The sequence below is a fragment of the Larus michahellis genome, chromosome 4 (assembly GCF_964199755.1).
Source record: "Larus michahellis chromosome 4, bLarMic1.1, whole genome shotgun sequence".
In the NCBI taxonomy this organism is placed as follows: domain Eukaryota; kingdom Metazoa; phylum Chordata; class Aves; order Charadriiformes; family Laridae; genus Larus; species Larus michahellis.
The window spans coordinates 22866005-22889772 of NC_133899.1; the positions used below are offsets into that span (position 1 = coordinate 22866005).

The 23768-nt window shown below is 55.7% G+C and overlaps 1 protein-coding gene across 3 annotated transcripts in view; it reads right to left on the reverse strand.

Moving 5' to 3' along the window:
- Positions 1 to 23768, reverse strand: part of CPNE2 (copine 2) — a 60026-nt gene that overhangs the window by 31193 nt on the left and 5065 nt on the right. For 2 of the 3 annotated variants that reach the window (XM_074583437.1, XM_074583439.1), the window contains exons 2-4: positions 11924 to 12120; positions 3860 to 4039; positions 26 to 100 (exon numbers count right to left, since the gene is read on the reverse strand). In XM_074583437.1, coding sequence (XP_074439538.1) covers positions 26 to 100; positions 3860 to 4039; positions 11924 to 12091 — 423 coding nt within the window. In that variant the 5' untranslated portion in view covers positions 12092 to 12120. Of the gene's footprint in view, positions 1 to 25; positions 101 to 3859; positions 4040 to 11923; positions 12121 to 23101; positions 23351 to 23768 lie in introns of those variants that run through there. The other variant, XM_074583436.1, reaches the window with a different exon arrangement.

Consider the following 23768-nt stretch of genomic DNA (forward strand, 5'->3'; position numbering starts at 1 on the left):
AGGTAACGTAAAGGAGTAACCGTACCGTTATCATCCCTTTCCCAGCCGGCTTCCCGTTGCCCAGAAGGAGAGTCCGTGTTATTTTCTTGCTGGAGACAATCTAGAGAAGCCAAAGAAAATAAAGTCATGACTGTAGAAGTGATCACAAGCAGACTCATAAGCAACTGATCATTGCTCACGTTTGTTAATTCAGATGAAGCATCCACAACAGCAGAAGAAAGACATCGTGCTCTGGGCTGACAGTGACACTGGGCATTTCACCACTGTCACCCGAGGCCATGGGGCAGCTGCTAAGCCGTGTGGAGCAGCGTCTCCCCTCGAACCCAGGGACGGGCTCTTCGCGCGGAGCAGGGCAGCGGGACCTCACGCAGCTGAAGGACCGTGATTTGTTCCCAGCAAAATCCCAACTCAGCCTTTTCAAACCCCATTTTTTAAACACATCTAACATGAACCCTGCCAGCAACTTGCTTTCAGGCCACGTTCATAGAATCACCAAATGCTTAGAGTTGGAAGGGACCTTAAAGACCATCTTGTTCCACTCCCACTGCCCTGGGCAGGGACACCTCCCACCAGCCCAGGTTGCTCCAAGCCCCACGTTTCCATGGGTGAATCCTGATGCTCCCCCCAGCATCGCTCCGTCCCCTCTGCCAGAGCAAGGCACAGGGGTCAGCACCCCCCGAAGGCACATCCCCCCCCCTTCACTTTAGCCTTGTAAGAGGCCAGACAGGACGATCTGGGAGCTGAATTAACCCCCCTGAGATTTTTTTCCTAGCTCACGGAGTTTCAATCGCCTTCAGATCTGGGGGTCCTGTAAGTTTTTCCCCGGGAGGCGCAGACCCCCACACGAGGGTCCAGCAACCTGCTGGGTGTAGCTGTGCTCCGCTTCCATACCTGGTGGGGACCCCTTCGAGATACAGGGGCCGCTGATTAAAAAAAATGCAGTCCCACCCACCCTTCTGCCTCCGCCTTTGGTCCCACGTCACACAGTGGGAAAATAATAATAATAATAATAATTAAAAAAAAAAAAACCCACACGTAATGAAACGGCTTAACTTGTTGCTCCTGCCATCCAAGTGACCCAGCCATGCTTGTATTCCTCCCATTGCTCCCCAGAAATGGTGTCTTCCCTCCGGGGAGACCTTACTGCAGCCTTTCAGTACTTTAAAGAGGGCTTATAAGAAAGACGGGGACAGACTTTTTAATAGGGCCTGTGGCGACAGGACAAGGGGTAATGGCTTTAAACTAAAAGAGGGAAGATTTAGACTAGAAAGAAGGACGAAATGTTTTACACTGCAAGGGTGGTGGGGCACTGGCCCAGGTTGCCCAGAGAAGCTGTGGCTGCCCCATCCCTGGAGGGGTCCAAGGCCAGGCTGGATGGGGCTTGGAGCAACGTGGTCTGGTGGGAGGTGTCCCTGCCCAGGGCAGGGGGTGGCACTGGGTGGGCTTTAAGGTCCCTTCCAACCCAAACCGTCCTGTGATCCTATGACTCTTGCAACATCAAGGCAAAAAACCCCTTCCCATTGTGACTAGCCAGCCACGTCCTGGTGCTTTGGATCCATAAATGCAGAGGAAGCACCCGCCAGCGCAACCAGATGTTTGTGCCAGGCGCAAGGAGGTGAGATCTCCTCGCAGCCCCGGCTGGCAGAAACCACAGACACCCTCCAGCCTGCCATTTGATCCCTGTTACATTTCGTTTGGCCACAGAGGTCGTTACAGCCTCGCGAATTGATCCAGCCACCCTTTCAAATCTTACCAGAGACCTAATTAGCTGCAATAAAATAATCCGGCTAATCTGACAGCGCTCCGATGCAAACTCGACGGGTCAGATGCTTGCTGTGTGGTTGCTGCTGCCTGCAGCTGCTCTCCTTCCCTTCTGAGAGCTGCTTGCGCCTCAAAACCGGGCAGGCTCAGGAAGACATCTCACCAGACAAAATCTAGGCATCAGAACCCCCAAAGCAGGGTGGCTGAGCCCGCAAGGCCCCGTTTCACCCCTCTCCTCACCAGGCGCCCTAGCGCACGTGCTACCCCTCCGGTCCATCTCTGCCCCTCGACCGGGCTGTGCTGCAAGCCCACGCCGGCCACGGGGAGAACAGAGAATGTCCAGCAAAAAAAGGAAAATGAGAAGATCCCTCCATTCTAAGCCGGTGTCTTGTTGTGGGCTAAAGGTCACCAAGGATCTCACGTGGGAAGCACTGCAAAAATTCATCAAAACTGGGCACGCACGTAAGCCAACTTCTCTTTCGCAGAGTGTAAATACTTGCGTGAGATTACAGAAGTTCAGAGCTCTCTTTTTTTCTGAATGGACTAAACCTACCACAAAGACACAGTAGACAGTTCCGCCATGCCCATCAGCCACCACGGCAAAACCACCACCTGTTCTGAGCAAGCACCTCGGGCGTGAGACCTGCCAACAACTGCCCATCCCCACCGTTACCCCAGCCCCAGCATGGTCCGGCCAGTCTCACGGTCCAAGCTAATCGCATTTCAAAGCACCAGAAAGGGTTGGCCTCTTCTGGGAGACCCAACAAGCAGGAGGGTCCACCTTTCTCCCCAGGGCGTACGGATGACGTTCCTCTCCGGCGTGAGCCTGCAGAGCCCTGGAGTTCTGCAGAGTTAGGAACAGCAAGGTTTCAGCTCTGATTTCTTACGTCCATAAATTCCGTGCTCGCGCCTTCCACCAAGACCATGACCTTCACAAGGAGCGCTGCTGAACTGCCCCACACCTGAGGTGGCTGCATTTCAGCAACAGAACTACCAGGAAATAATGGGTTTCACCTAAATCACTGAACACTAGCCTGGGCCGTTGCCTGCACTGTCTCTTAACTTCTGCAGGGGCAGAATTAGGTCGTCACAGAGCACTTCCAAAAACTCAGACGTTAAACGTCAAACACTCTGAATGTCAGCGCTCTTCTAACACCTCAAGCTCTTGAGTGGGCAATGGTGAAGTCATTCAGCCCTCCCGCCCATGTGCAGAGCCGTATCGCGGCCCGTGTAACAAAGCAATTGCACTCATGAGCCTCCCCAAACACCTTGGGCCGGCTGTGCACGCCGACCCACCAATTTACAGCGTCTCCTTCCTCCCGGTTCCCAGCACCGAGCACAACAGAGACAGCTTCTGCCAGCCCCTGTGCTTGTGCCAGGTACCACAGCAGCCCCAAGCAGCCGGATGCTGCAAAAGAACGGAAAAAAAAACACCCTTGCCTCTGAGTCAAAGCGAGCTCAGAGGACAAAGACGTTTGGAGAATGTAGTTGCCAGCTTCTAACAGGGTCTGGGTTCACGAGCGCAAAGACCTTCCAAAGGCTTATAAATCGCATTGTGTCCCAAAAGCTTTTCCACAGGAAGAGCAGAAGACACATTCCAGCACCAACATGCTAAAGTAGCGGAGATGATTTGCTACACAACAGCAACGGATAAAGCTTTGGGGAAAAAAAGAAAAACAAAACTGAGAGAGAAAGGTAGACCGCAATGCATCTTAACTTTACACATCTGGAAGTTTCCCAAGTCCAAACCCAAGCTGGTCATCAGGGCTCTTACTATAACCATGGTGAGATACCTCTCACCATTGGGTTACCTCCAAAAGCTTGGAGGTACCTCCAAAAGCTTCCAGTTGATGCCTCCATGCAGGCACCAGCAGAAGCCCACACTATGACTAGCTTAGACTTGAGCAAGTGGCCAACAGCCCTAATGTGGAACAGTTCAACCTCAACAGTTGAAGCGTGACAAACAAATTAAATTAGTTTTGCCAGGTAGGACCCAGCAAACTTTACAGTAGCTAAGAGCAGCAGCTCTTATCCCCCCACGTCCCCGTGGCTGAGGTGATTTGGAGGACAGCGAGCTGCAGGGACCTCAGAGCCTCACCGTGCCCAGCGTGCAGGAGAATTCCCCCAGGAAGTCATGCTCATACAGCTGCATGCTCGACTTGTCCTGGTCAAACAGGGCAAACTTGAGCTTCTGCACTTCTTCAAAGTGGTAGTCGACGATGAACTTCTTGGAAAAGGCCGGGTTGAGGTTGTTCACAGCTGTCTCTGTCCTGTCGAGCTGCAAAGAAAAAACAGAAGAGGCATTTAGGCTTGTGGATCTCGCATCTTTGTCATTGCCATGTCTCTTCTCCGGCTTCAGAGCCACCCACAAACCCTGCAGTGACCGTCGGAGAGGGAGCGCACCAGGCACTCAGCACAGCTACCCCTAAATGCAGGCCGTGATACCCCGTGTACACGAGGTGGGATCAATCTGAATGAGTAACAACACTTGATGCAGAGAGTCGCAGCCCCCGAGGACAGGGTGCCCGGGGCTGTACAAGCCCACCCCAGCCAAGGGCCAGGATAGGAGCACCCACCCAGCCAAGGCTTGGTGTGGACTCAAGGCTCGTTGAAGCCAGAGATGCTTCATTTGCTTCTGAGCCCTGTTCTCCCAGGAGCCGAAGCTCTGGCACACCTCCAATCCTCAATCAGACCCTCACAGCTGTAATGCCAAACCTGCTTCTTTCGGGCTGTGCAGCTAACAGCAAGGACAAGCAAAACAAGAAAAAGTGTCATGAGCCAGAACAGCAACCCTGTAGCGTTTCCCTCTAGACCTCAAACCCAAACATTCATGTGGTTTCTTCTTTCTTGGCCTTCCGTAGAAAAAAAGAAGGGGGGGAAAAATATCACCACAGGCCATTTTTTATAGATTTCATCGAGCATTAGGAGCAACAAGAGGCTGGAAGGACCCAGAAGACAAGACTTGAATAGGCTTTGTCATCCTGAGCTATGGTGAGCAGGCTGGAAGAAATTATGTCTCCAATGGCTTGGAAGGGCAAGCGCAGGGGATGATGGAAACTGGAAGGCGTGTGGGGAAGCCGCTGTCAGAGGGGAAGCACCGCGGCGGTCTGCAGCATCCCGCAGCCAAGAGCGGCGATAAGAGCAGAGGAAACTTGGCAGGCAGCCGGTGGAAGTGTGGGTTTACGACGCAGCATGGCACAGGAGGACAGAAAGCCTTGCATGAGCCAAAAAAAAAAAAAAGAATAAAATCCTGGGGACAGCCACGCTGGAGATCCCGAGATGCTGCCCTCCGGTTGTGGACCTTCGGTCCCAGACCCCATCACTTAGACTGCAGGAGAGCTGGGAGGGGGCAGCAGCACCAGCCAGGCTTGCACAGACACAGCAACCCACAATTTGAGCCAAAGTGGGAGAAACTGGGAAAACGAGGCCAAAAAAAGCTTCTGGAATTCAATGGCTGAGGAGGGTCTGAACGCTGATGTCACCCACCAGACCATCCTCCATCCTGAGAGGCACCAGGTAAGGCCAAGTTTGGAGCCCAACTGCAACATACCCTTATGATGCTGAAATGGGCAGAAAGGATGCTGGTGGCACAGCCCGAGCGCTGAAGAAGAAACCAGCACCCACAGGCTGGGGGAAAACCCTCCGGCGAGCAAACCCAGATGGAGCTCTTTCAGCAGAGCAGCTATTGGGAGCGCGTTGAGAGCACAAGAGTTGGCAGCCGGTTCGGCGAAGGGCATCCCTGCCCCATGGGCAGCGCCGGACTGCGGGACGGAGTGGCGTCTGCCGGTGCTGCAGAGCTAGAAATAAGTACGGCAGAGCCAAAAAACCCCCCCCCAAAAAAAGCAAAAAGCAAAAAAAAAAAAGCAAATGCATACCTCAGTCCCAAAGAAACTCATTCAGCACAGGAGGCAGGTTTGGGAAGGACTGAGCGGAAATGTGGGGAGTTTGCTATATATACCAACTATCGCAGCGTTTTTCGAAGTTGGTCGCTCAGTCTGCCTTAATTGCCAAGAAACGACTAAAGGAAACGCTGTGTTCCCAGAATAGCCACCTGCTGCACTCCGGGGAGTCAAATACTCAACACCATTGGGCTGTAGGCTGGCCAGGGCCACGCAGCTTCACGCGGATCCTTTCTTCTCTGCTGCCATCCCGTAACAAAGGACACCGAACGTCTGCTCAGAGATGTGGTGGACCAGGAGCAGTGGGCATCCACGTCTCTACCGGATTTCAGCAGCACAACCCAGCCAAATCCCTTTTCAAGCCTAGGAGATGAGACTGTGCAGGCAACAGAGGTGGATTTTAGCTCCTTCCATGTTCTCTGAACTACTGGGAAGCTGGGGAACCAAGGGAAACCAGTCCTCCCAGTCCCAGGCGCCAGTTTGAAGGAAACAACTTGAGGTCCCATCTCCAGCTTTGCCCTGGAATGGGTGGCCCAGTGAAGGGGAAGAGAAGCCCAGCCAACTTGTCTTGAGCGAACCCTCCGGAGTGATGGGGCTTCCCTCAACGGCCAGATTAAACTGAACATTTAATCCCCTGCCTATTTTCAGTGTGAGGCACAACAAAAATCACAACCCACAGCTGCTTGCTGCACATGGTTTGGTTTTTGATTTGATGCAGCACCGGTCACCTTGGCAGTGACCATCACCTCGTCATAGCACCTCCCCCAGGAGACAGGCATGCCACCAGTCCCTGCCTCCCCCTTTGTCCCCAAAGCTTACACATATGCCTTCCCCGTAAAGAGCAGAGGTGGCTTTGCCACCCAAGAGCAGAAAAGCACAAGGGTTTTGAAGAGGCAAGCAGCCTAACTAAAGATATCTCTTTGGATAAGAGTCTTGATTCAACAAATCAAGCACGAAGCCGGGAAAACATCTCCCTTGTGTTCAATGAATGCAGCCGGAGAGTCATAGAATCATACAATCATAGAATCACAGAATGTGTTGGGTTGGAAGGGACCTTTAAAGCCCATCTAGTCCAGCCCCCCTGCAGTAAGCAGGGACTTGTTCAACTAGATCAGTTTGCTCAGAGCCTCACCAAGCCTGGCCTTGGATGTCTCCAGGGATGGGGCCTCCACCACCTCTCTGGGCAACCTGGGCCAGTGTCTCCCCACCCTCAGTGTAAAGAACTTCTTCCTAATGTCTCATCTAAACCTGCCCTGCTCTAGTTTAAACCATTGCCCCTCGTCCTATGGCTATGTGCCCTTGCAGACAGCCCCTCCCCAGCTCTCCTGTAGGCCCCTTTCAGGGACTGGAAGGTCGCTCTAAGGTCTCCCCGGAGCTTTCTCTTCTCCAGGCTGAACAACTCCAACTCTCTCAGCCTGTCCTCGTAGGAGAGGTGCTCCAGCCCTTGGATCATCTTCATGGCCCTCCTCTGGACCCACTCCAACAGGTCCGTGTCCTTCTTGCACCCAAAGTCCTCCAGCATCCGAAGGGAGGTTGGCTCGAGACCTTCAAGCATCCCCCGCACTTGGAGATTCTTGATGCTCCACCACTGGGACATGCCAAGGGAAGCTCTGTGTGGACACATGGGGCCGGCCGGATGACTCAGAGTGGCACAAAGGCAGTGGCTCGGCTGAGTCATGTGTCCCTGCTCCCAGCATCACAGGCCAGGTCTTTCATGCTCCTGTGAGATGACGTCATCAGGCAGAACATTTAAACATCACCCGTCTTCATGTCACTTCTTGGCCTGTAGTTTATCGTCCCTCCCTCCCCCACCCCCTCCAAGGCTGATTCACAAAGATTTTTTTAATTCCTATTAAGCTCAGCGAGACAAAATAATTGTATTTGGGAACAAATGTGACAGCTAGAAAGAACAGCGAGCAGAAACCTTTCTGTCGGCATCAGCTGGTGCCTCAGCCCCACCGCCCAGCTCAGACGCCAGCACCACCGTGGCTGGGGCTGGTCCTGGAGGAGGAGACCCACCTCCTAAACCAGGTCTGACGGCTGCTAACCCAGTGTGGAGGACTTGGGGGCAGAGTGGTGAGATGGCTTCATGCTGCTGAGCTGCTGCTGTCCCCAATATTACACCTACGTTATTAAGGCCATCGCTTTCAGACGGGAAAGAGGTTTGTCTTAGGGCAAGGGGCATGTCTGCGTGGCAAAAATCGCAGAATCACAGAACAGTTTGGGTTGGAAGGGACCTTAAAGCCCACTCACTGCCACCCCCTGCCCTAGGCAGGGACACCTCCCACCAGACCACGTTGCTCCAAGCCCCGTCCAGCCTGGCCTTGAACACCTCCAGGGATGGGGCAGCCACAGCTTCTCTGGGCAACCTGGGCCAGGGGCTCACCACCCTCACAGCCAAGAATTTCTTCCTGAAGGACAACATGGACGCCCCCCAGGAAGCTCTGAACCACGGTGGCATGAGCTGCCAAGGGTCCACCCAGTGTCCCATAGTGCTCGGGATGAGGCCACCTCTCCTGGTCCTCCCTGGCACCCAGCCACAGCCCAAACCCATGCACCACTACTGCCACGTGCGGGTGCGGGGGGATCTCCATCCCCAGTGTGCCGGTGGAGTGGGGCCAGCTCCGTGACACGTGAGCACAGCACATCACACGCCAGCTCATGCAACATGCTGACCTCCGCTGAAACCACAGCAGCAGAGCGCCAAGCAATCTGCCACTCAAGGCTGACGTCCAGTGCCTATCTTATATCTTGCCAATTAAAAAGAAGCTAAAAATAGCAGAGGAAAGGGAAAAAAACCCAAAACAACCCACAGACCACACATTTGTATTGTAAAAGAAGCTTTGGAATCAAAAACCGCTGGACTGAGACGTTACTGACAGCAAGAGAAATTCCTGAAAAGTACAATCAGGTGAAAGAGATGACACCTATCAAGGCTGGAAAGCTCATTAGTCTCATCCAGGCTGCTGAGCAGAGTTAATTGCAGAGCACGGTAAGGTGAGGTTTGCCCTACACCCTCCCCGCTGCCAGGGAGGAGCTCAGCTGCAGGACACCTTTGTGACGCCCGTGGATTCGCCAGCTCCTTGGCCAAGAGCTCAAAGGCTGCCCAACTAGTCCAAGTATGTGAAAAACGAGACCGCCTTATTTCCCAGGAACCAGGATGACTTTTGTTTGGCCCACATGATTTTATGCCCCTTGGCTGCTTATTTTGTGCTGCATCTAACACCAGTGCCTGTGTCCATCCATCACGCCCCCGTGCACTGCTTACCTGCGCCCTCCCAGGCCAATCCAAAAGAGGTCTTACTCTACCTACAACTGCAGTTATACAATGAAATCCTCACTTTTTTCTCCAGGAATTTTAGCCCAGAGCCTTTCCCCCTGCAGCTGAAAGGTTTTTCTTAGGCACAGAGCTAAACGCTCTTGCACAGACTCTGGGGTTTGGTTTCATGACACCAATTTTAGCACAGGCGGCACCTTGCCCAACTCAGGCTGCCGCAGAAGGAGACGACAACTGTACCTTCTCTGTGTGAGGCGCCGAACAGTCAATAAAGCACAAGGAAAACCATCCTTGGGAGTTCCTGGTCCATCTTGTGCACATCCCGACTGCTAAACCAGCCCGAGACGTGCATCTGCCTGGGAGACCTCACCCCCCACGTGAGACCGCTTGCCGTTGCAGCAGCACTGCTGCTGATGGCCAAGGTCATGCTGCTCAAAGGCAATCTGGGCACCTCCGGATGAGCCACGGTGCCGGCAGCGTGTACGCACCCGGCCCGTGACACAGCACACCCTTGTGCCCCTTCCCTGCAGGAGGGGGATTTTCAAAGGAACACGCATCCAGTTGGTGGGCACGCCGGGACGCAAGCTTTTGGGACCACGCCAACGTTTTCCTTACGCTACGAAATAATTCAGACAGCTGCTGGGGGTGAATTCCCTCGCGCTCCAGCAGCCTGGTTAGTGGCAGCCTCGTCCCGCTGAAGCGGAGGGCTGGGAGCAACGCACAAGGGCTCTTTGTGCGCTGTTTGCATCTCGGAGAGGACAGATTTATCCCGTGTTTATCCACCACCAGGGATGGCACAGGCACGGAAAGTCCTCTTGTCCTTAAAGAGCCTTTATCAGCAGGGTCTTGCCCTGGAGTAAGCTTGTGTTGGAGTGGGTAGGGAGACAGAGGAAACGAATGCAGCTCTCAGCTCCTTAGGACATACAAGGAAAATAAAAATAACCCCCTGCAAGCTGTGGGAGCGTGCCAGCGTGTTCCTCTGCACAGAGCCTTGATGCCCACAGCCCACCGGCTGCGAGCAGCCGCACGCAGCTGCTGAGCGGGCTGTCCTAGTGCAGCAGGGACACCCAAAGCGGGTGAGAAGGATAATCACGGGATCACAGAATGGTTTGGGTTGGGAGGGACCTTTGAAGATCATCTAGTTCCAACCCCCCTGCCCTGGGCAGGGACACCTCCCACCAGACCACGTTGCTCCAAGCCCCGTCCAGCCTGGCCTTGAACACCTCCAGGGATGGGGCAGCCACAGCTTCTCTGGGCAACCTGGGCCAGGGGCTCACCACCCTCACAGCAAACAATTTCTTCCCAATATCTCATCTAAATCTCCCCTCTTCCAGTTTGAAGCCATCATCCCTCGTTCTATCACTCCATGCCCTTGTAAAACATCCCTCCCCTGCTTTCTTTCTCCCTTTTAGGGACTGGCAGGGGCTGGAAGGTCTCCCCCGGAGCCTTCTCTTCTCCAGGCTGAACCCCCCCAGCTCTCTCAGCCTGTCCTCACAGCAGAGGGGCTCCAGCCCTCCCAGCACCTCCGGGGCCTCCTCTGGCCCCGCTCCAACAGCTCCATGTCCTTCTGCTGTTGGTGCCCCAGCGCTGGAGGCAGCACTGCAGGGGGGTCTCACAGAGCGGAGCAGAGGGGCAGAATCCCCCCCCTCGCCCTGCTGCCCACGCTGCTGGGGATGCAGCTCAGGCTGCGGGGGGGTTCTGGGCTGCCAGCGCACGTTGCTGGCTCATGTCCAGCTTTTCACCCACCAACACCCCCAAGTCCCACCCCGTAGGGCTGCTCTCTGACCATCCATCCCCAGTCTATGCTGATACTGGGGGTTACCCCGACCCAGGTGCAGGACCTTGCACTTGGGCTTGATGAACTTCATGAGGTTCACATGGGCCCACTCCTCAAGCCTGTCCTGGTCCCTCTGGATGGCATCCCATCCCTCCAGTGACTCAGCTGCACCGCTCAGCTTGGTGTCATCTGCAAGCTTGACGAGCTGTCTTGCACTCAATCCCACTGTCTACATCATGATCCCTCCCCTCCTCTCTTCCTGTAAGGCATTACTTTTCCCATTTATAAGCTTCTGAAACCAAGCAAATAACAAGATCCTCTGCAGTTTCTCCTCAGGGCCTCCCAGTATCAAATATGGCAGTTGAAGCCCATACTTATGAGATTTCTGGTAAGGAGGAAAGACCAATGTCTGCAAAGAGTTTGCTCAGGATTTGCCGGCCGGTTGCTGTCTGTCTGCAGCTGAACTGACCCAAGCCCCCACACACCCAGCTCCCAACAGCCTCCTCTTCCCTGTTCCATGGTCCTGTTCTCTCCACAAGCAGCCGCCCACAAGCCAGTGAAATGCCTGGCTCAAGGACTCTTGACCTTGATATAATTCTCGGAGGAGGCCACAGGTGTTCAGAGCACGAGCTGCCCTGAAGAGGATACTTCCACTGGACTGAGCTGCCAGACCCTCATCCAGCACGTTCCTGGCCCCTAGAAAGAGCCACTCTTCAAGCGAAACCCAAAGACCAACTTCCTATGTGACCCAAGAGCCAGCTTATCTTGACTCACCTAGAAACACGCCCCGTTGGAAGCAGGACCTCACAACATCCAGCTGTCACACGGGATCAGCATTTCAGGCACCCAGATCTGAAGCAGCCCCAGCTTACAGCAGATTGAGAAGGGGCTGGGACCACTGTGAAGGTGGTAAGATCCTTCCACGCCTGCCACGTGCCTTGCCAGGAGTCGGCATTTTGAGATCTGCAATTAAATCTAACCCCCAGCACAAAGCAGAAAGCACCGACGGGGAAAGGACCGGTTGCAGAACCCAGAATAATTAACACACTCAAGCCATGCGTACAGCCTCAGGAGGACCGGGAGGACCAGAGGGGCTTCCACCTCTGCTTGGGAGGATTGAGGACCAGCCTTGTAGTGGAGCACAGAGGGACAAGACACCAGAATGGGCAAACCACTGGAGATGGAAATCCACACAACTTCAGGACTTACCTCCACCCACTTCCCGTTGACTTCCATGAAGAGGACGCAGAAGGGGTCGGATTTGGAAGTGACATCCCTGTCCAGAAGGTTTTGGCCACAGACGGACAACTCGACTTTGCAGACGCAGTACTGGGAGCCAACAGGCCCCGCTGGTGTGGGAGTCACGGTGTACGCCATGGACTCCAGCGGCAGCAGCTCCAGGCAGTCTGCGGGACACAAGGATGGAGAGAAACCTCAGTGCGAGCAGAAAGGCAGAAAAAGTTCTGTCGGCACCAGTGGGTTGGACCCAGACAGAGGGGCCACATCCGCAGCCCCATGCTCTAAGTTACACTCAATGAGTTATGAGGCTTTCCTGGCTCCAAAGCATCTGCCCTGCCTGGTCACCATCCCTACATGGCCACCACACCGGGTAGACCTCCTACATGGGAGCTCAGCAGAGCACCTACAACCTGCCTTGCTTTTGCTCCATAAATAGCAGATTTTCAAGGAAAGGTAACGTCTTTCGCTTACTCCCCGCAAAGGGGTCCCCAACCTCTTCCAGCATGCTGGGCTTTTTTTTGTGGAAAGGAACTACACATCCACACCATTTTTCGTCGTGAGAAACGGTCATCGTATGGCTTGTCCCAAGCCATGGACCGCGGACCCAACCTATGAGGGCCAAACTTGAGCTCTGCCCCCCCAAGTCATCACAGGGAAAGGGGTGAGACCGTGAGGATGAGTGGGGTGGGGGGCAGCTACAGCCCTGGTTCACGCCCTACCTCCACCAAACTCACCAGGCAAGAAGTAACTAAAAAGTGCCACCACTTGATTCACAGAAGATGAAGGGCCAGAAGGAGGATCCAGGGAACTACAGGCCAGTCAGTCTGACCTTGGTGCCTGGGAAGGTCATGGAACAGATCCTCCTCAGTGCCATTACACGGCACATGCAGGAGAACAGGGTGATCAGGCCCAGTCAGCATGGGTTTGTGAAGGGCAGGTCATGCCTATCAAACCTAATATCCTTCTATGATAAGGTGACCCACTTAGTGGATGAGGGAAAAGCTGTGGATGTTATCTACTTGGATTTTTGCAAAGCTTTTGACACTGTTTCCCACAGCATTCTCCTGGAGAAACTGGCTGCTCATGGCCTGGACAGGTGTACTCTTCGCTGGGTAAAAAACTGGCTGGATGGCCGTGCCCAGAGAGTGGTGGTAAATGGAGTTAAATCCAGTTGGTGTCCAGTCACAAGTGGTGTCCCCCAGGGTTCGGTGCTGGGGCCGGTTCTCTTTAATATCTTTATCAATGATCTGGATGAAGGGATTGAATGCACCCTCAGTAAGTTCGCAGATGACACTAAACTGGGCGGGCGTGTTGATCTGCTTGAGGGTAGGTTGGCTCTGCAGAGGGATCTGGACAGGCTGGACCGATGGGCTGAGACCAATGGTATGAGGTTCAACAAGGCCAAGTGCCGGGTCCTGCACTTGGGTCACAACAACCCCATGCAGCGCTACAGGATTGGGGCAGAATGGCTTGAAAGCAGCTTGACAGAAAAGGACTTGGGAGTGTTGGCTGACAGCCGGCTGAATATGAGCCAGCAGTGTGCCCAGGTGGCCAAGAAGGCCAACAGCATCCTGGCCTGTATCAGGAATAGTGTGGTGAGCCGGACTAGGGAAGTGATCATCCCCCTGTACTCGGCACTGGTGAGGCCCCACCTCGAGTACTGCATTCAGTTTTGGGCCCCTCGCTACAAGAGGGACATTGAGGTGTTGGAGCGTGTCCAGAGAAGGGCTACAAAGCTGGTGAGGGGCCTGGAGGACAAACCTTATGAAGAACGACTGAGGGAGCTGGGGTTGTTTAGCCTGGAAAAGAGGAGGCTGAGGGGAGACCTTATCACCCTCTACAACTACCTGAAAGGAGGTTGTAGAGAGATGGGGGCTGACCTCTTCTCCCTGGTGACAAGTGATAGGACGAGGGGAAACGGGTTCAAGTTACGTCAGGGGAGGTTTAGATTAGATATTAGGAGACATTTTTTCACTGAAAGGGTTATTAAACATTGGAATAGGCTGCCCAGGGAGGTGGTGGATTCACCATCTCTGGAGGTGTTTAAAAAAAGGGTAGATGGGGCACTGAGGGACACGGTTTAGAAGTGGCTCTTGTCAGGGTAGGCTAAAGGTTGGACTCGATGATCTTAAAGGTCCCTTCCAACCTCAACAATTCTATGATTCTATGAGTCTATGATGAAGGCAAATGTGTCAACCACCACATGACCTGGTGCGCAGGACGATTTTCAGGGCCCTGATGAAAAAATCCTTTGTCATAAAAATTGTTTGCAGAAAGTCTGCTGCCAAAGTTATTTTGCAGGGATACACGTGTTTCATACCATTACTAGTGCAAAACCCCATCCCGAACGACAGTTTTGCCTTCTGATGTGCTGTTTACTTGGCAAAAACCATCAAAGGTCTTCAACAGAAAGAGGAGAAGGGGAAAAAAAAGAGAAGAAAAAGCATTTTCAGACACGTTATACTAATAAACCTTTGTGGCTGAGGCTGCTAGTGGAGAGAGAACTCTCTTCAGCAGCTGCTTCAACACTTTTCGCCGCTTTTCCAAGAGCGGCTCGTGGCTCATCCACTTTATCTGAAAACCCCAAATGTTACCTTCCTCCACCTCGATGAGCTGTTTGGCACGGCAATCCCAATTGATATTATTTGTTTGGTTTTGCCCGGGCATGAGTATTCACAAGGACTCGCGCTGCTGGGAGCTGGGCTGCTCAGCCTCCAAGCTGGGATGGGGATAGGGATGGGGGCGGGGATGGGGTGATCCCGGCACAGCTGTGGGAGAGGGACCTCTGGGCTCAGCGCCGCCTTGAGTGCTCAGCCCCAGCCGCAATGAATGCCAAGTGAAAAACAGCTCCCGCTTCCAAAGCTCTGAGCCCTCCCCTCCTACCTGCCAAGATCTCCGCTTGGCACGACCTCACCCCAAACAGGCCTGATTTTAACCCCCAGCAGTAAACGCAAACTCTTCAGCACAGCCTGCTGCCCACGGCAAGAGCAGCGTGCTCACGGCAGCTCCACAGGAACCCGGATACATCTCCAGAAGAAAATCCCCATCCTTCGCTGCACACACACACATTGCCAAAAAAGCACCCACGTCCCTTCCCCGACTGCGGTTTCGGCTCTCCTGGACGGAGCACGTCTCATGCCGTCACTCCCCGTCCACAGCAGCGTGACACCAAAACGGCGGCACGTGTGGGCAACGATCCACCTGCCGTGGCTTCGAGGAGAAACACGTGCAGAAGCAAAAGTCCTCATGGCTCATCCATCCCTGCGGCCGCTGGCGTGACGGCTCCGAAACTCCCGTCCCCACCGGAGCCACCGCTGCTCCCCTCAAGCCCATACTGCCAGTTGCAGCTAAAACAAAGATTTTTTTTTTTTTAATATTTTTTTTTTCCCTTTAATGCACAGATCGTGCAATTGGCGTCTTAAAATAGCCGCGTCTGTTCTATTTATGCTGCTGCCTGTCTGCTGCTCCCTCCGAAAAGCAAACACGGGGCAGCTGTGCTGGCGTGGACCTGGTCCTGCTGGAGCAGGGAGATCTGGGCTGGGTTTTTCCATCTCCCCTTCCCCCAAATCTCGGCATCGTCTCACAAAAAGCAGAGGCAGCAAATGACTCAGTGGAAAAAGCTTTTTCCCAGGGCTGGCAGGCACCAAAACATCCTCTCGGCGCACTGTGCGGCGCCCTTGCTCCAGCCCCTGTGCTCAGCCGGCCGTGCTCCCCGGGGAGCGCGCAGTCCAAACGGGCACGGGGAAGAGGAGAGGTGGCCAGCATCGGCCGGGGCCAGCTGAGGGCAGAAACCTGGTGGGACTCGTGTCCCCTGCACGGACATGCTCCCCACCGGGGCACCTGAAATCAGGGACCGGGACACTGGCCTCTCCCCCACGTGCCAACCTGGAGAGCTTGCTGCCATCTCTCAGGTGCCAAGCACAAAATCCTGCGGTTGCCCCCAGCCCAAGAAGGCAAAAGGCAACGAGAAGATGCTGCCATTCCTTTGCCCACCATCCCAACAAAGATGATTTTTCCACCAAGGAGCTGCTGGTCCAGCCAGCCCACCAGGGATGGAGATGCCAAAGAGACGGGCAGCTCTCCTGGGTCACGGCTGGGGCTACTCCGTCCCCTCAGCTCCAGTCCTGGGGTAAACCCAGACGAGTGTAACCATCCTGATTCAGCCGAAGAGTAATTAGTGTAAATGAAAAAGTCGTTTTCCCAGCCAGGTTGGCTCCCAAATGGCCCCACGGAAAAGGTAACTCCCAGAGAGGTGGCAGGGCCAGAAGAGGGTAATGCCACCAGGGCACAGCCACGTCTGTAGGTGCCACCGTTGCTCATCCACATGCACCATCCTGCCCCCAAAGCCACCTCCTCCCTGCCGGAGAGCCACAGCCACCTCTCCTCCCACGGCACCGATCCGGCACATTCCCAGGGCCAGGCAAGGCCCCGTCCGCCTCGGCAGTAGCCACGGGTTCCCATCCGAGGCACCACCAGGCTTCAGCGAGCCGGCGGCACTTCAACCCCCCGGCAAATGCTTGACATTCAGAGGGGGATTTGAGCTGGCACTGAAAGAGCCGGCTCGCCATCATCTGTATTCCAGTCTCTCCTCCTTTTTTTTGTTCTCCTCTCCCCGCATTCGCCGCCCTGAACGAAGTCCTGCGACTTGCTCAACATCGGCGGCCAAATATTCTCCCGACGTACAAGCCCAGCTGCCGGCTTCGTGCCGATCAGGCAGACACGTGGTCTCCAGCCAGAATATGGCCAGGCTACCCATGAGAGGGCTCAGGGACAAGCACGAAGGTCTGATTGCCCCGCGGTCCCATCTGCCATCAGCCACAGCAGACGCCTGAAGAGGTGTCACGAGAGCAGGACTGGGGTGGAGGGACATGGTCCCCAAATTCTTTCTGGGCTCCAGTTTCCCGGACCTCCTGAGCCGGACACATCTTTGCGCTTTGTAACCTTCAAGTGCTTTGTCCTCCGTGACTTGGTCACCTCCAGGCTGCTGCACGTCCACAAGGTCCTGAAGTGAGAGGTTTTGCTGGCTGGGGGCATGCACAAGCCCTGGGACCACCCAGGATATCCGAGATGAACATCTGGGAGCCCCAGAGCAACATACACAGATGTTCCCCCTCTCTTCCTCCTCCTCCTCCTCCTCCTCACCCCATGGCCCCCTGATCCCTACAGCAGATCCCCAAAGCACGTGGAGAAGGGCCAGCTGGAAGCCCTGGGGTCTTTTCTTCCTCCCTCATCTGAAGGAGGAGGAGGGGAAGGAGTTACCTGTTTTGCAAACTAACTTCTGCCCTGGGAGGTTCCCCTTCCCTCTGCAGAAGAGAAGCCCCATGAGAAGCAGCCTCTTGGGTCACGCTAAGGCCCCATTTTAAGCATTAATAGGAAAAAAAAACCCAAAACAAAACAAAAGCCAAAACAGAGGAAAAAAAAAAAAGCCATGCCACTGTGCTTTAAGCAAAACAGTTTGGGCACTTTTTAAAATATTAATAGCACCATCAAACTTCAGTGATCTCCTCTCCTTAAAGAAATCAGATTTATTTTCACAGGGAATACCAGGCATATTTGGAACAGCCCCAGAAGTACCAATATGCACCAGTGACCGGTGCAAAGTCCCTCTGGGTCCCTCCCAGGGATGTCCCTCCCCTTCTTTGGGATGACCCATCATTTCCATAAGACCCCACAGAAGTCCCCCGTGACTCGGTTTACCCACTTGGGCTGCCCCGCTACAGCCTACCGCAATTGTAGAAGCGAATTCCCGTTCTGGAAGGGGGAAATGAGAGAGATGAGTATCAAAGAGGTACATTTGGGTTCCGATAAAACACGTATCTGAGCTTACAGGCAGCGGAGACGCAGTGGGCGAGCAGCGGTACCCGAGGGAGGATGAAGAGCGGGAGAAAAGGGGTTGTCAGTAGATTGAAGCAAAGGAGAGGAGCAGGAGGACACAGAAACCAGCTGCCCAGAGCAGCAGAAAAGCCTAAACACAGGCACACACGGAGCCGGAGCAGCCAGGAAAAGCCGGGATGTGCTATGACAGATGCCCAACGCAGCTCCCCACGCCGTCAAAACCCCCACCGGCCGCTTTCCTCCCTCCCGTCAACAAATAGAGTCATCTCCAGAATTACTTTGCCAAGCAAAAAAACGTCGGCCTTTCGGCCTCGCCTAGGCAACAGGGTGGATTCACCAGCCTGCACCTGGTCTTAATAACAGCCTCGTTACCTTCTGAAGGCACGTGCAATTAGTCATGTACACAGCACCGGGCCGGCACGGGTAAATGCTTGTGCCGCAGGCGGGCAGGCTGGAGGAGGCAGAAAGGAAGGAGATGCTGGCACACGAAAAGTCCCCGCAAGGATGTACCTTGGGGACCTGCTCCATCACAGGATCTTCATCTCTCCCCCGAGGTGGGGCAAGGCTGAAAACTGCCTCTGAGCATCCCAGTACGGGGCACGGCAGGGCTGGGACTGAGCTCGATTTCTCCCAAATTCACAGAGATTGGGGGTGGATCCAGCACGAGGGGATGCCCAAGCCGGGCTCTGGTTTCCAGGCTGGCACGCTGTGAGTGAGTCCCACAGCCCTGCCCGATGGAAGGAGCCAAGGGAGCGCTACTGGGATATTTTGGGGGCCTGATGCAGCAGGAAAAAGGGTTTCAGGACAACAAAATTAAGTCATTGCCCCAGTGAACCCTTCCTAATGGAAACCGTGCCTCGTGGTGCACGCTGCTCATGCCAACACCTGGGTTTCTCGCAACGGTGCTGCGAAATCCCACCCCAAGCGAGGCGTGACAACAGCCGGTGGCCACCTCAGGGTGACAGCGGCTGCCGATTCATTTCACGCCCAGGCAATAGTCACCCGCAACACCCAGCTCCTCTCAGGCCTCTGCTGTCCCCAGCAAAGACCCTTGTCTTGGCACAGTTTGGTGCCGGTGTAGGCAGTGCCCTCCTTGCCAAAAAACCCCAAGCGGCTGCACCAACCGGTACGCGAGCAGCACTCAGGCAAGCTGCTCCAATGGGCGAGGATCCACAGAGACAGCTGGGGCGTCCCGAGAGTCACAAACCTCAGGAAAACTCCGAGGCAAACCCTCTGGCACTAGAGCTGGCCCCCCCAGCAAGGCGGCTTCACGGTTCAGCCCCTCCAGAAAGGTTGTGTCCCCACTTCCCAGCCAGCAAGAGAAGATGCTGCACAGAGAGGTGCCGTACCCAGCTGTGATGGAGACCAGGACCTCCCAGCCAGCGCGCCGGCACGGGCAAGGGAGTTTTCCCGACGAGAGCAAAAGCCCAAGGGAGAAACTGAGGCAGAAATGGAGGATGAGCCAGAGCCCCAAAGCAAGGCACCGAACACAGGTCCATCCCGCAGACGCGTCTTGCTTTCAGGCACTTTCAAGGGAAAGAGGTTCTTTGGTGGAAAGAGGTCTTTGGTGGGTTGAAAAGCCCCATCATCCACTGTCCCACTGCAATCTCTGCTCCGCTTTAATACGGTACAATGCCATTTGGCGATAGCTACATGAATTTATCACGGGGGAGAGATTGAAAGGCAGCTTTTAATGGTCTGGGAAAGGGTTCCAACAGCCTTTTTGTGGTTGGATACCTAAATCGATTTGAGTTTGGATGGCTGGGGAAAGTCTCCCCCTCACCGACACCTCAGAGCAGTCACCACCAGCCAAGGAACAGCCCCAGCCCTTCCTTTCCTCCCTCGGTGCACACATCAATCCATCCAGGCTACTCCCAGCAGCGGGGACAAGGGACACAGCGGAGCCCAAAGACGGGGCAGGTGGGCGCCAGCAGGGTTGGACACAGCGACGCTCACCCACCACTGAGACAACGCGGCTCCAAGCGGTCGGTCACCCAGGCTGTCAGCGGTGACAAGTCCACCCTGCCACCTCCAGCAGCATCCCTCCGGGGCCAGCGGAGTAGCAAGTTGCAGCACCCACATAACAACACCGTTAGAGGGATCCGGGGCCAGGCAGACAATGTAACCACAAAATGCCCCATCGAAACAGAAACCGGGAAGCTCCAGGGATTGTAACGCCATCGCGCTTCTATCGGCACATGAAACCTTTTGTTTCAGCCCAGGCGTTTGCCCAGACCTTACACCGGTGTCCAAGGACTGCTCCGAATCAGCCCAAAGCCACGTTATTACCATGAAGTTCCCACCTCAAACCATTGCTCATCCCTGGGAGGGGTGGAGAGGAGCGGGCCAGGCACCCCCCCGTAGCACCCAGGACGGACAGGGCAAGGGCGGTGAAGGAGAAGAGGAGGAAGAGAGCCAGGGTTTGCAGCAGGACTGGGCAGGGAGTAGGATGGGCAATACAGACCCCAGCTGAAAAACAAGGCAGAAAAAGCCCCAGCTCCCTCTGCAGTCCTTGGAGAGACGCCGGCATCTTCTGAGGGTACCTGTGCCCCGTGGGGGTTCTCACACAGGCTGCAGAATCCTCTCCCCCAGCTCCCAGGGCACCTGTGGCAATTAGCCTTGCAGCAATTAGGTGGCTGGAGTTAGGTCAGGTTGATCCCAGCACCCCAAGCCCAGCACGGGGCAAGTGGGGACGCCGGGATCCCACCCTGACTGTGCAGGGAGAGCTTCACCTAGCGGGAGATCCGTCTCCAAAGACCAATCGGAGGCGTAACGGGCACACCACCCACTGCGCCACATCCAAGCAGACCTGGGGTCATAACTCTGAAGAAAGAAGCACTTTCCATGCAGAATCATAGAATCACAGGGTTGGAAGGGACCTCTGGAGATCACCCAGTCCAACCCCCTGCCAGAGCAGGGTCACCCACAGCAGGTGGCACAGGAACGCATCCAGGCGGGGTTGGAATGTCTCCAGAGACGGAGACTCCACCACCTCTCTGGGCAGCCTGTGCCAGGGCTCTGCCACCCTCACAGGAAAGAAGTTCCTCCTCGTGTTTAGGTGGAACTTCCTATGGTCAAGTTTGTGCCCGTTACCCCTTGTCCTGTCGCTGGGCACCACTGAGAAGAGCCTGGCCCCATCCTCCTGACACCCACCCTTTAAGTGTTTATAAGCGTTGATAAGATCCCCCCTCAGTCGTCTTTTTTCCAGACTGAAGAGACCCAAGTCCCTCAGCCTTTCTTCATCAGAGAGATGTTCCAGTCCCCTCATCCTGTTGGTAGCCCTTTGCTGTCCCCTCTCCAGCAGTTCCCCGTTCTTCTTGAACTGGGGAGCCCAGAACTGGACCCAGCACTCCAGGTGCGGCCTCCCCAGGGCAGAGCAGAGGGGGAGGATGACCTCCCTTGACATGCTGGGAAGGACCTGCCCTTGGGGACTCTCATTGTTCCCTCTGCAGCCTTGGGACACGCACCTCTGACGCATGGATTCGGGAACCCCATCCAGCTTCTCCAGCTGGATGCAGGGGGCAAAGATCACTGCATCCCTGCCTGGAATGAGCGATGGGTGAAAGGGAACCTGCAGAATCCACAAACCTCATGGGGACCTCCCAGCAGTCCCTGTCCTGGGGATCCCCTGGGTGAAGCCGCCTTTGCTCCCTGCTGGGGGGGCAGAGGGGACGTTGCAAGCCCTTCCTCCAGACACCCCACCTAGTAGCCGACTGGCTCGCAGGGACCCATGTGGTGGGAGGAGGGAAGCCGTGACACAGCCTGTCCCACCCACGGGTGCTACTGCTGAGTGGCCCAGCAACGCCCTTTAGCGGCCCAGCCCTGGCCGGGTGCTCATCTGCGACAGTCTAATTAACCCTGCTGAGGGCAGGACCTGCCCAGGGGGCCCGGCCACATGCCAGCACAGGGGACAGGAGCATCCCCGGCTCAACTGCTATTTCCTGGGCCATCCCGAAGGACGCGCAGGGACACCTCTGCATCCATAGGAAGGGGCTGGAGCATTGGCTTCCCTGGTGCCCCGCGGAGTCGGGACACTGACAGGTACGGTAGCAGCGTAAATATATCATATCGTAATAGCAGTGTAATCGCATTTGCAGGTCTGGCACATAAGACCCTCAAGGGAAAGGGGATTATGAGAAGTCATTATTTATGGTTCGTCACGCTGGCAGAGCTCCTCTCCTGCTCGTGCACGGTGGCCCCGACCTCGGCCGTGGCACGCAGCCACCCCGCCGCAGCTGGAGAGGACGGCACACCGTTTTCCTACAGACCTTGGGCAAAGCCCCTCACTGCTCTGTGCCGTTTCCCCTCTCCCTGACCCAAGGGTCCGACCCAAGGCTGTCCACTGCCTGTTGGGATTGAAGACCATGAAGAGCCAGGGAAGATGCTCTGAAGAAGGCGGGTGGATGGACTAACGTCCCCCTTACCCAGCCCCACGAGCTCGGGGACCTCCCTGTGCTGCCTGTAAAGCCCAGGGCTCGTCAGCACCGTCTGCTGCTCTTATTTCGAAAACATCATGAACCTAAAAAGCAGCTCCAAAGCACTTTCCCTGCCCAGCCCAGAGCTGAGGCAGCTGCAGCAGATGCCAAGCGCAAATCCACCACCTCCAGCTGCCTCTGCCATCCCCGTGTGTGGCACAGCAGCTGCCAGACGCCGGGAGAGAGCGGCACCAGTGAAGAAACCAGCCCGTGATGGTGGGAGCAAGACTCCTCCACGCAGTCCCGTCCCGCCCTCTTGCCCCCCTCTCCTACCGCAGTCCCGCTCCCCCTTCCACCACGCAGCCCCGACGACATCTCCGAGGGTCCCCCAGATCCCCCAGCTGAATCTGACACTGCAGCTGGTCCCCAGATAGGGGGTCCCTGGGGCTGCTCTGCCCTGAGCAGAAGGGGAGCTGCCGCCCCCCAGGACAAGGGGATCGGGAAAGGCAAGAGCCTCTACGGCGGTCCCATACCTGTGCCAGCATCCCTCCGGGGTTGTGGCCGGTCCCCCCGCAACTGCAGGGACACGGCCACTGCCCGGTCACTGCCACAGGACCAGACAAGGACCCACATCCTCGCAGAGGGGCTGACGACCGCAGGGGCACTGAAACTGGAGATCGCGGTAAGCCAGGGATGCCTGAGTAAAACCAAACACTTTTAGGTGCTGCCGGCGTGCCGACAGCCCCGCGTGCCCCCCGGCTGCCACCAACCCGTCACCCTCGGGCAGAGCCTGCCCTACACCGGGGAAGCAAAGGGCAACAGGATTCGTTCACCAGCCCTCTCCAGATGAAGTCTGAAAATGTCATTACACAGCCCCATAGCGACTAAAGCCACTTACCGGCGAGAAATCCCAAGTCCCAAAGAGCAGGGGAGCTGAGTGCTCCAGAGAGGGCAAGGGCCCCCGGGCTCCCAGCGGCCAAGGGGGCCCGTGATTCTCCCCCAGCGGGAAGCAACAGGCTCCAGCCCCGCAAACGAAAGCAAAACTTGCTCCTCCACACCCAGCCGTGACGTGGGGAGGGAGGCAGCACCATCGCCGACGGGGCCCGGAGGAGCTGCAATGACTGAGCGCGTTTCGGGAGAGCGCTCCAAAAACCAGAAAGTGGCAAAAAAACAACCGAAAAAAAGTATTTCCACTAAACCCGAGAGAAAATAGACGGGCTCTGATGGCTGCTACCGGACAACTGCGCCACGGGAGCCCAGCGTCACTGCATGCCTTGCGCTCGCTGCACGTCCTGTGATTGCTGCATGCCCTGCGCTCTCTGCATTCCCTGCGCTCTCTGCATGCCCTGCACTCACTGCATGCCTTGTGCCCGCTGCATGCCTTGTGCCCGCTGCATGCCTTGTGCCTGCTGCATGCCCTGAGCTCACTGCATGCCCTGCACTCACTGCATGCCTTGTGCCTGCTGCATGCCCTGCACCTGCTGCATGCCCTGAGCTCACTGCATGCCTTGTGCCTGCTGCATGCCCTGCACTCACTGCATGCCTTGTGCCCGCTGCATGCCCTG